Source organism: Lepisma saccharinum, chromosome 13, assembly GCF_977018435.1.
Source record: "Lepisma saccharinum chromosome 13, izLepSacc3.1, whole genome shotgun sequence".
In the NCBI taxonomy this organism is placed as follows: domain Eukaryota; kingdom Metazoa; phylum Arthropoda; class Insecta; order Zygentoma; family Lepismatidae; genus Lepisma; species Lepisma saccharinum.
This window is the reverse complement of record NC_139241.1, coordinates 3,517,225-3,530,352: the sequence shown is the minus strand read 5'-3', so window position 1 is coordinate 3,530,352 and position 13,128 is coordinate 3,517,225. Positions and strand designations below refer to the sequence as shown.

The 13,128-nt window shown below is 36.0% G+C and overlaps 1 protein-coding gene across 3 annotated transcripts in view; it reads left to right on the top strand.

Moving 5' to 3' along the window:
* Window positions 1-13,128, top strand: part of LOC145997147 (stimulator of interferon genes protein homolog) — a 77,552-nt gene that overhangs the window by 6,764 nt on the left and 57,660 nt on the right. The window contains exon 1 of one of the 3 annotated variants that reach the window (XM_083133796.1): window positions 881-1,164. The exons of the other annotated variants lie outside the window; for them this stretch is intronic. Coding sequence (XP_082989922.1) covers window positions 985-1,164 — 180 coding nt within the window. The 5' untranslated portion in view covers window positions 881-984. Of the gene's footprint in view, window positions 1-880; window positions 1,165-13,128 lie in introns of those variants that run through there. 3 annotated transcript variants of the gene reach the window in all.

Here is a 13,128-nt window from a genome sequence, read left to right as displayed (position 1 = left end):
GAAATTCTTCAAATTTATTTGCACAAGAAATTCATCAAATTTATTGTGAATCTTTATCTGAAGAAAACCCTATTAGAAGGTGAAAACAGTACGTTTAAGTGTATTATGCAATAAATTTTCCCTTGGTCAGCATTTTAGTGTTTTATTAAATATGGAAACAAGGCTTAATAGTAGAGCAGAGCAGATACCAGGGATATCGGTATCGGTAAGTATCGAACCAACATAATTCGATTCCTTAAAACAGAACAGGATGTAGAATAAAAAATGTAATGAAAATAGTGATGGACAATTTGCCTACCATTATCTTTGCCGTTGACTGTACAAAGCAAACAAATTAATCACATGTTGTTGAAAGTGGATAAATCACACTAATCTCGAATTTTACACCTCTGCACCACTCTAAAATTTATTTATCCACAAAGGACGCCTTTATGGTCATTTCGGTTAAAAATTTCCACTTTATACCCCCTTAAAAACGTACTTGCGCCCCTGAAATTAGTGACATCTCTCCCATTTTTTTATGTCTTGTTTGTGAAATACAGGGAATTTTAAGGCTTGGAAGGGATTTTTCGTCATCGGACGGAATTTCCCTCTGAGGTAGATACACTGATCTAGCAGACAGCGATATTCAACTTCTCTAATTCAACTCACCATATGAAAAGAAGAGTCCAATAAATTCATACGTTATTTGAAACGTGTGGTGTAAAATGCTAATAAAATATAGCTATCAAACTCGATTTAGTAACACTTTCACAGCAGACAGCATAATTCTAATGTATATGTAAAATAAAAGCTAAATTCCGAAGTCAAGTTTCGGGACATTCCCGAGTCGGTTCGCTTTCTCCCGAAATTCGAGAATCTATATATATTATCTCTGCGACGTACGATGATTGTAAATAAGTGCAGAATCACTCATCCATGCTTTGACGTCAATTCTCGTCAAAAGTGGAAAATTAAAAGGATACTTCGCCAGATAATAGTGAAATGGAAGGAGAAGCGTACGAGTTTGTGACTCGGTCAGCTGTAGGGGAAAGTGACATGGAACAACGTGTGGTTGAACTTGAAGGCAAAGTTACATTTCAGGAGAAGGAAATACGGAAGTTGAAAAGTCGACTTGCTGCACAAGAAACATTACTAAAACGTGGCGAAAATGAAAACGAACAGGTAGGCAGTGTATTAATTACCCGCTTGTTATTTTTTTTATTTTTTTTATTTACATTTTACTTGGGATTACCGCTAAGCAGTTTTTCCCATATCTATATACATATGTAGTGTACATAAACTTATATTTTTTAGTACATTATTATTAAAGGATACTATGAACAATTTTTTTTTCTATTAAATAGTTAAGCCACATTTTCTAAAAAAAGATAACAATATATATCCAACTGTAAGGTTAGGTTCACAAATCAAAGATTCCAAACACTGAGGAAAAGGAATTTCACAGTTTATAAGAGTTTTATAGAATGTCTCTCTTTCTTGTGTGTATCTATTACACTCAAATAGGATATGGTGTATATCTTCCTTGTTGCCACATGTACAGTTTGGGTTTTGTACAATCCGGATCTTTTGTAAATGACTTTTAGTAGTTGTATGTCCTGACCTAATACGATTTAGTAATACTATCACATTCCGTGAACCTTGAACTTTTGTAAACCAAGGTCTCATTCTATTGAAATTAGCTATCCTCTGATAAAAGCTGCCTGCATTTTGAAATTCACCTTTGCACCATTCCGTCCAGTTTTCCTTCAACTTTTTCTTCACCCTCGGTAGAAGGTCTGTGTACCAGGTTTTCAGCTCCAGTAAAGGTTGAATTACCCTAGCTTGTTTTGCATACAAATCTGCCATATCATTTCCTAAATGTTGACAATGTGCTTTAACCCAGGTTAAATGAATTATCTTTCCCCTGCTCCTTAAATTTTGTAAAGTTTTTACACAGTTTATAATGTATGGGGAGCATTTAAATAATAAATCATAATTGGACTGAATTGAATATAATACACTTTTGGAATCCGTTAATATTAATATATTTTTTTCTTGCAATTTATATGTTTATATTAGTGCTTGGTAAATTGCATAAGCTTCAGCTGTAAAAATGGAAAAATCTTCCGGTAAATGTATCATAATTGATTCCTTCTTCTGTACATCATAAACAGCACATCCTACATTTTGACTACTTTTTGAACCGTCTGTATATATAAAGTAATAATCTTTCCATCTTTCCATGTAATCATATTTGGTATATTGTTCAGGAAAATAAATATCTCGGTAAAAATTTACTATCCTTCGGACACCCCTATTTTTTTCATTTCGTCAATTTTTGACGTTCTTACTTATGTATGTGCTTCGCGGAACATTCCTGAAGGTGTATTAACGTTGTTTTCATGAAATTAATTCCAATTTTTCACATTACCAGTACGTCTTGCCTCAAACATAATATGCCGAGTACACCTTCCTACATAATCACGCGTCGTGCTTGTGTTTTGTCAAATTTTTGACATTCGTACTTACGTATCTGCCTCGCGGAACATTCCTGAAGGTTTATTGACGTTGCTTTGATCAAACTAATAGCAATTTTTCACATTACGAGTACTTCTTTCTCCTACCTTTCCGTTTGCCTCACACACAATATGGCGCGGATACCGTCGTAAATAATGACGCGTCGGGATGACACATCGGCCTTCTCTTTTCTCGATTTTCAATTGTAATGCAGTGTTTCAACCTTCGGAACCCAAGAAATGCCCGACAACAAATTTTAAGGAGCGATTTTACAATACCGGGAATTTCTTCATTTTGTTTGAAATTCGGTATACTCACCAATTTTGGCCCCGTAATCACGTATCTGCAGTTAAAATTTCGCGCTCACACGTGGAAATAGCAAAATAATCTCAATTAAGTTCGTATTTCCACACCCTCGATTTCCGAATTTCCCGCCGGTTCCGGGCTCCGCCCCTGGGGTAATCGACTTACCGCCCCCAACCGCTATCGCGGCCCCGCCTGTTTCTATAGACTCCCTGTTAAGGGCATGTTAGAAATTGGCCAGATTCACCTGCCCCCAAATAAGCGCCAGCAGTTAAAATTTGGCGCTCACACGTGCAAATAGCAAAATAATCTCAATTAAGTTCGTATTTCCACATCCTCGATTTCCGAATTTCCCGCCGGTTCCGGGCTCCGCCCCTGGGGTAATCGACTTACCGCCCCCAACCGCTATCGCGGCCCCGCCTCCGCTCCGGCTACCCGCCTGTTTCTATAGACTCCCTGTTAAGGGCATGTTAGAAATTGGCCAGATTCACCTGCCCCCAAATAAGCGCCAGCAGTTAAAATTTGGCGCTCACACGTGCAAATAGCAAAATAATCTCAATTAAGTTCGTATTTCCACATCCTCGATTTCCGAATTTCCCGCCGGTTCCGGGCTCCGCCCCTGGGGTAATCGACTTACCGCCCCCAACCGCTATCGCGGCCCCGCCTGTTTCTATAGACTCCCTGTTAATGGCATGTTAGAAATTGGCCAGATTCACCTGCCCCCAAATAAGCGCCAGCAGTTAAAATTTGGCGCTCACACGTGCAAATAGCAAAATAATCTCAATTAAGTTCGTATTTCCACATCCTCCGCCTGTTTCTATAGACTCCCTGTTAAGGGCATGTTAGAAATTGGCCGGATTCACCTGCCCCCAAATAAACTGCAAATTTATACGTGAGCGCCAAATTTTAAGTGCAGATTCGTGATTACAAGGCCCAAAATCAGAAACTTCACGGAATCCTCCACACCCGGTACAAACTTAATCACACATCCAGCAAACGTCATTCTTCTACCTCCCGTTTCACGTTCTAACGCTAGTCGCAAACGCAGACAGTTCGAAACACTGCATATCAACAAAACACAATCACGACCCGTCATGATAGTCACGACGGTGTACGAAGGTGATGGTGTACGAAGGTGTACGAACGTGATGTTGTCGGAAGATGTACGCGCCAAACGCTATCTCCGTCGGAGAATTAATTTTCAACGAACAACATAAATTTCAACTCTGAAACATTCCCAAATCACACAAAACACCTTCCCGATGTTCGACAATGCTACAGGAACTTATTACGGTAAGTAGTTTCTTCTGTAAAAATAAATAAATGTGTCCGAAGGATAGTAAATTAGTACCAATATCTCTATATTCACAAACAGGAAAATCTAGAGTATATATGGGCTTACTCCTTACTTTCAATAATTTTTGATGATCCTCATAGTACTCATTATATAATTGCACCCATCCTATATCTTCGCAGTTATTAATTTTGCCTGTATCATATAATTCAACCAAGTCGAATAGAATGTCGTTAAACGGATGATTAACTTCTGACATTGTTTTCAACAGATATTTAATAGACATTTCTTTTTTCCTATAACTTAAGTTCCATTCGCATGCTTCCATGTATACAGCAACATTGGGAGTACTCTTCATCAGTCCTAGACACTTTCGTAGAACTTTCCTCTGCATTACTTCCAAAGGTCGAAATACACGTTCCGAAATTGTATTAAAGACTATAATCCCGTATTCTATTGTTGGTTTGTAATAGTTTTTGTAAAAATTCATCATGGTACTAGGATGACTTCCCCATTTTGTTGTAGCCATAGAACGAAATACATTGTAAATTACTTCTGCCTTTTTCACTAACATTTTTACATGAGGTTTCCATGTTAATTTACTATCAAATATAACGCCTAAATATTTCACTGAATTTTCTATGGGAATGTGTAACTTTTTTGTGTATTGATTCACATTTTTCGGAGCTCCTTTTTTACTAAATATAATCAACTTTGATTTTTCGGACGATATATTCATAGACCTATTCTCAAGAAATTTCTTTATCTCTATTATTTTCGCTTCCATGTTGGTGACTCCTTTATCTACTTGCTTGACACTCTCATATATACATAAATCATCTGCATATTGTATAAATCCAAATGGCTCAGGACATATTCTTTGAACATCCATTAAATATATATTAAAAAGTAAAGGACTTAAAGGACTTCCCTGTGGAAGTCCTCTTGTTATCCATCTAGGACCCTCAACTTTATTGTGAAAGTAAAAATATAAACAACGATTTTTTAATAGATTCCAAATTATTTTTAGAAGCATATAAGGTATTTTCAGATTTTGTAGAATGTTTAATAATTTATTTATATTTACATTATCATATGCCCCTTTAATATCTAAGAAAGCAGCAATAAGACTACTTTTCCTTTTCATTGTATCATAAATTTTTGATGATAACATTGCCAACGCATCTGTACACCCCATTCCCTTCCTAAATCCAACTTGAAGCCTTGAAAATAATTCCTGTCCCTCTATATGCCAACTTATTCTCTTTAGAATTAATTTTTCAAAAATTTTCCCCAGTACTGAAGACAAAGCTATCGGTCTATAAGATTCTCCTTTATGTGGACTTTTGCCAGGTTTCAATATTGGTAAAATCATTTGAGTGTACCACGATTGCGGTACATTTCCTGAATGCATTATATAGTTGTAGATGTTACAAAGATATATTATACCACATTCCGGCAAGTTTTGAATCATCGAGTATGTTATTCCATCTTTTCCTGGAGTTGTGTCCTTGGCTCTTATTATGTCTCTTATTTCATCGATCATGATATTGGTATATAATCCTTGTGAATGTCTATCTTTAGGACTGAAAGAGAAAATTTCATCAGGGGCATCTGCAGGTTCTTGTTTATTATTACATGTTACCTTCATAATAAATTCATCTTTCCAGGTTTCTTTGAGTGGTATTAATCGAGGGGTATGTGGTTTGCGGATTGATTTAAATTTAGCCCACACGGTACTGATACTCTCTTTGTTATTTATGTCTTCACAATACTTTGCCCACGATTGTCTCTTTGCGCTGATATAACATTTCTTGGCCTGCGCTATTGCTTTCTTATAATTAATCCAAGTTTCCTGATTTGGTATTGTTTTATAAACTTTAGTAGCTTCAATTCTCTGTATTTTAAAATTTTGGCAATCTTTATTCCACCAGTGTACTATTGGATACTTTTTTACAACTTCCTCTTTTGCCCTTGTACATGATCTGTCCATAACAATGCTAACAGAATCTACAAAATAATCATATGTACTCTTATCAATATTATTTAAATCTGTATTTTTAAATAAGATTGTAAGTAATTTAGAATATTTATTCCAATCAGCTTCGTTAACTTTCCATTTTCTGAGCGGAATAGTGAAAGATCTCACTGAATTAGTATCAGTATAAAAGAAACATGGATAATGGTCACTGGTTCTTTGATCACTGTCTGTTTCCCACTGAAATTGACCACATATATCATCTGACATTAACGTTAAATCTATAGCTGTTGGCCGAGTACCTAATCTTCCTATATACGTAGCAGACCCGTCATTAATTACAGTAAAGTTGTACAAATCCATACATTCTACTAACACTTTCCCCAACTTATCTTCATCCTGATCTCCCCATATTGTGTGATGGCAATTGAAATCCCCTGCTATAATAAAAGGCTTTTCTATGCATTGAAACATTTGCGATAATGTATTTGTCGTTAATTTCTGTGACTCTGCACCTGTAGGAATATATATAGATATAATACTAACTTTTTGGTTCATAAAAGCGATTTTAATTCCTACGACTTCAATTTTGTATGTGTCGTATATAGACAATGTATAATCAAAAGATATAGGTTCAAATGGAATGCTTTCATGAATCATAATTGCAACTCCTTTACTATCATCTTTAATCTTTTCATAAATTATGTGATAATGATTTACTTTAAAATAATCTATGTTTGATGGGTTCACAGAGATTTCCGATAAACATAAAAGTTCAGGTCTATATTCATGTATTAATTTCACCAGATTTTGCTTTCTTGCTTTCAATGATCTTACATTCCAGTGTACCCCCACGAATGTTTTCCATTATTTTTCCTTCCACACCCTAAGGTGTCTCTCCAAAAATTTCCAAATCCTCAATAATTTTCTGCACCTGGCCATTTATTTGTGAGCATTCTGTTAGTATTTCTTTTATGCTTAATAAGTCAGAATTTTTAGTTAATGTCGCCATAAGTTTCGCCATTAATTGTAACAAATTATACATAAGATCCTTCTGAGATGTTATGTGAGGAAAGTACACGATTTTTTTCTGTTCTTCATTGTTGTAGATTCCGGTGCTCACCTCCTGCATGCTTCTGTTTGTACTATCCACATCTTCCTCATTTTTCCTTGTCTTAATTACAGTTCCTGTAGACTTTCCATTTAATTGTTTTTGATTACTTTGTAATTTCTTTAGAGAACCTTTACTTGATTCTCCTTCAGAATTTCCATTATAATTCTTTGTTTGTGAATAGGAATTTAGTCTGAAATTTTTTCCATATTTATTTTCAAATTTGGAATAGTCTCTATGATGTTCTGGAGGAACTCTTTTCCATGAAACATTTTCCAAGTATGTATCTGATTTTCTTTCACCCCAATCACTTAAGGCTTCAAATCTGTTTTGTATTGTTATGCTATTTCCTACAACACCAGTCTTTCTTGTGTCAATTTCACTTATTTGACTTTTGTTTATATGGTTTTTTATTTGATCAGCATATGAGTTGCCTTGAACAACATAATTGCTTGGAACATTACCTGTTATTACTTTCTCTCTTGCATCTTGCCGGGATAAATTATCATATGCCATAACTCTCATGATTTCTCTTTCCATTTCCCATTTTACACATGACTTATCAGTAGCAACATGTTCTCCTCCGCAATTTAAACACTTCGGAGTTTCATTACAACTTTCATGTTCCTCTCTTCCACATCTAGCACACTTAGCTTTATCCTTGCATATGGCTGCTGAATGTGCGAACCTGTAACATTTCTTACATTGCATCACATTTCTAACTTTAGGAGTAACATCGAAAATGTGACTAACCACTATAATCTGTTTAGGCATTTCTTGAGATCTAAACGTGATTGATATTAGCTTAGTAGGAACAAAATAATATGAACCATCATCTTTTCGAATTCTCTTTTTCATTCTTTCCACTGATATTACTGTCGGGTCTTCAATACTTTCCTTAATTTCCTCCTCTTCAAATTCAGTGGGTACACCATATATCAATCCTTCCTTCACCAATAAGGATTCCGGGATGAACACATCAATATTATTTTCTTTATGAAAATGCATATTTTTCATGAAATTGTTAGCTTCATTCCTGGTGTAAAAATAAATCTTTGCTCTAAATAAACCACTTGGTTGGATATATCTGACCCTTATATCTTTCTTTCTCAATTCATTGCCTATTTTCATAGAGTTAAATTTCTTTTCTGCACCTTTAGTACTAGTCATTATTACTAAATATGGCCCATTATGTGTATCATAATACATTTTACACTTGTCTACATTATTTTCTCTTCGACCTTCTCCAAACGTGTTTACTTTATCTCTATTATCTAACCTGTCTATCCTTACCGCTTTTGCTGGAACTTGATCATCTTCAGAAGATCTGACTCTTTTAGCTTGTTTTCTAGATGTTTCTTCTATAATGTTATCTTCTATAACAATTTCATTGTCTTCTACCAAGTTCGTTATAATTTCTACTTGATTATTAAGTTCCATATAACCTATGGCATCCGCCATGACGTTAACAAGACTGCCTTACGAAAATCACATTTATGAGTATAATTCCTTTTACCGTAGTTTTAAACTTCAACTTAAATAAGTATATGGGTTTAACTCAATTCCAGTCACAAAATTCTCTCTTTATAAACAGTACTCACTTAATTAACAACTATTAATATTACCACAATATTACACAAACAGCTCAGTTTCCATCAACCACAGGCTATTCCTACCCGCTTGTTGTAAACTAAATTTTTTGTTGAATACAGTGGGAGGTAAATGTTACTCGGCAAATTGTCCATGACTATTTAAATTTTTTCTCTTGCATTGTACGTGCTTGTAAGGAATGGGTTTTTACGTATGCTGATGCAGAGGTTGTTAGCAGCTGGTTTGGCGTTTTGTTTCATTTCTTGAAGTTTTCATTGCGTAGGCAAGCAGGTCGTTGGTGTGGTTTTTACGTGAGTAAAGTTAGGTTGTGCCAGAAGTTGGTTTCCAACGTTTGCCCGACCACGGAGAAAGTCAACATCAGTTTTAAAAACTACTTTCACCTGTTAGGACCACATTCAAGAGCATGCTGAAAATTCTAGTGTGAAATAAATGACCTATGAAAGTGTTTCTTTCTGAACATTCTAGTCACAGCACATATAGAAAATATAATATTTCCTTAATGAAGTAGACGCTATTCTTAACTTGAGTCACTCATCAATCATTTGTCAGCCGCCCGCCGTGGATGAAAAATATTTCTGTGTTGGGAATTGCTTATGATTTGTCGGTTTAACTGTAGCAGAACAAGAACTTCTTACAGGTATCCTTGTGAAAGTGGTTCGTTATCTATGTATATAAAATAAACACGGTCATAGGCGCCGACTCCATGGGGCTTGGGGGCTCGAGCCCCCCCCCCCCAATGTTAACGATGTGGGGCAGAGCCCCCCGAATAATTTTGCTTAAGAGGATCTAATATATTATTTTGCTTCTCTTGTAAAGTTTAAAATGCATTGTGCCACATGAACTTAACTTGAAATACCAGTGGCGTGCGGTGACATTTAAACTAGGGTACGCAACATGGGCCAACCGAAATGAATTATGGGGTCCAGAACCCCCCCCCCCTGGCCATCATGTTATTCAGAAAATAACTTTTTTCTACAATTTTATAATGGGAAATTTCTCATCCTTGTATCAATATCCAAATATAACGAGGTAAAATATATGTATGATATTTTATATTCGCAAATATATTCTGATAGTAGCTACGTAGAGTCCAACAATTCAACTTCGATTATTTTCTTCATGCAGTGCGATGAATATTGAGCGGGAAGGAAATGGCTAAATCATTTTCCGTCCTTTCAAATTTCATGTAACAAATTTGATAAATCTCAGTATCCTCTACTATTTCACACCTTTCACAGAGGAAACCAACGAATAAGGCCAACAATAAAGTTTCACTGTTTTTCTACTCAGTCAATCACTCTGAAGAGATATTTTTTCTTCTTCTCAAAAATCAAAATGCCTAATATACTGCTTATCATCCTTCACAACTCCTGCGTGAAACAATTCTTCCAACTCAGGAACAGACCTTCCATTTTGGATTGTTTACACTTTTTCGTAAATTCCGAAAATCCCTTCTCCAGTATGTCATCAATAACTCCCGGTCCCCTTATTTTATCACTTCACAGCACCGACAAACAATAGATATCCTGTAATGTAAATAATATGAACGAAACACTCGCTGCAAATTTCACACAAGAGGAGAAAGCAAAAGTCAACTTCCCACGGTACGTTGTGTCCGGTCCGCTATGCCCGAAAACCACGCGTTCTTGTGAACGAATGAGTCTTGAGTTGCCAGTCGACAAAATATTTTGTAGAAGGGAGACAATTAAGGACAAGTAGAAAATACGTCAGCATGCATCCCAGAACACTTCAAAAGCTAAACTACCGTACATCACTTTGCAATGTGTGGCAGGAGGGAGGGGGCTCATTCGAATCCCATTGTAAGCATTGTGTTTTATTATGTTTTTCTTTCATCATTCATTCATATCGTCGGGTCAACAATCAACACCCATGCTATGGAACTCAAAGTAAATATTGATCCCGAAAGGAGATAAACAGATACTTTCATACTCTTAGAATTGTGCGAAACTTGCAAATTGTTCACATATTTTCCTCTCGATAAGGTGACAGTCCATTCTGGTCCTCACCTCCCTATACGAAAAAAACACTTTCTAGTGTAACTTTAACCTCACATAAATATTTTATATGTGATAGTTTACGCGTATATTAAATATGATCTTCCACAACTACATATTCTTGCCCTCCTCTCTGATTCCTGTATCACTTTTTATAATGTATTTTTATTGCAACCCAACAGTGATCTATCTAGGCGTGGCTGCTAAATGTTAGTAAGCTAAGCATTCCACAAAAAATATATATTTACTACTGTCAACACTGCATACACTGTCAAAATCTTGGGTACCCTCGATGCTTAGAACCGGGAAAGAAGTGACAGAGAGGGTAAGTGCGGGCAGACCCAAACACGTGGCTGGGGCTGATATGAGCCAATGGGGTTACCTTCCGAATTTCTAGGGTACCAAGCAGAAGAAACAGCATCTTTCTGCGGAAATCAGCAAGAACGCGGATCGGATGGGTGCCGAAGTCACAATCGGGATCATTCGAGACTGCCTTCAGGAAGGCAGCAGCGTGTTCGTGCGGAAATCGGAATTTCTTGCAGTGGAACTGCTTTCGGAGCGATAATTGTTCAACTTTCATGTTCGGGGAAGACGAAAAAATGTTTATTTTTTTTTACTGTGTTGTGGGTACGCAGTGCACACATTTGAAGTGTTCTAGACCATCAATTTGGGGTTCTATGACTGGAGACAGCAAAACACATGACTTATTACTATATACTAAGTATGTAATTATGAGTATTGTTAAAAGTTTTACTAAAAAGAGTTTTAAAAGACGATGTGCATGAACTAGGTAGTGGATGGGACGTTTGGGCTACAAATGGCTCTAACATGACATTCAGAACGAGATCATTGATATATTAGGGAGATCTGTTTTGCACTCCGTGGTAGCAGATATTAAAAGTCGGGAATATTTTGCTATTATGGTTGAGGAAACTTGTGACATATCCATCCGTGGACAATTAATATTCTGCATTCGAACTGTGAATAAAAATTTGATATTTTTGAGGAATTCATGCGCTTTTATGAGATTCCAAACACTGAGGCCAAAACTTAAAAGATAGAGAGAGTGAGTCATTCATTAATTTATTACAGTGATCAGAGCCCCCCGCCCCCCCCCCCCAATAATTTTGGCAAGTCGGCGCCCCTGAACACGGTTATATAAGTATGCAAACCAAATTCCCTGAAATGCGTAAAATTAAGTAAACACTGAAGGTACCTTGAAAACTGTGAAACGATTTGAATGAGAAAGTGTTGTTTAAGTTTTTCTTTTATATCAAAAAATGAACTGAAGTTTATATTTGGTTTCACAATAAATTATACACAACACAATCTTACCTCTGCTTTAGTTTCCAGTACATTGGCCCTATGTTGGCTCCACCCACACCAAAGTCACCGTTGTCAAACAGTATGTTTGTTCGTACTGACCAATTACTTTTAATACAGTTGGCCCAATGTTCAGCCAACCACTTTTGGTTATTTGGGATCCACAAGTGTTAAAGGTAAAAGTGGCGCTGCAGGAAACAAGGACATATTTAGAGGACTGGTCTACGGTGTCCGGAAGTGCTCCCCAATAGATTTGCCATGTAGTAAAAAAAATGTTCTGAAAAATAACTACTTCTTTCCCCATTTGTTGTGAATCTGTTTTGAATTGGTAATCGTTTCGAAAATTAATGCTTAAATAACAAAACTTAAAGTGCCTCCTCGATGGTGTAGTGGTAATGTCATGGCCTTGTAATCAAAGGGTCCTGGTTCGATAACACATAGTTCTTCAGATCATATCTGGAAGGTCCAGTCGCGATTAGCCTTCTGTGCGTAAGTTTCAAGAACAAAACTTGAAACAACAAAAGTGATTAGGCTAATGAATCTTCAACTTAGAAGAGGAAGCAAAGATAAATAAAATATTTGTTATTACTTAACATTCTTCATAAAATACCAATAACTTCCATCTTTTTTTTATTCTATAAATCTTCATTTTCTATTTATTGTGACATTCATCTCTTATACAAATTTTAGTAGTCTTAATTAGAGATAAGCTGGATAATGAATCATACTGTTATTTCTATATTTTACACCATCTTTTTACTTACTAGTGTAATAATAATAAGTAGACCTTATTGTTATTTACAGACCTATTCCTCATAAAATGTACTACTGTATTAGTATATCTATAATTTTTAAATGATAATATGAACATGTGTGACAACTTCGTTCAGTGAGGACCTTGTCGAAATATATTTCTACACATGTGCATGGGTGTAAAAGGTTCTAAGAAACATGGTCAAAGAAGAATGCTGTGAAATTTCACACTGGCTTTGTC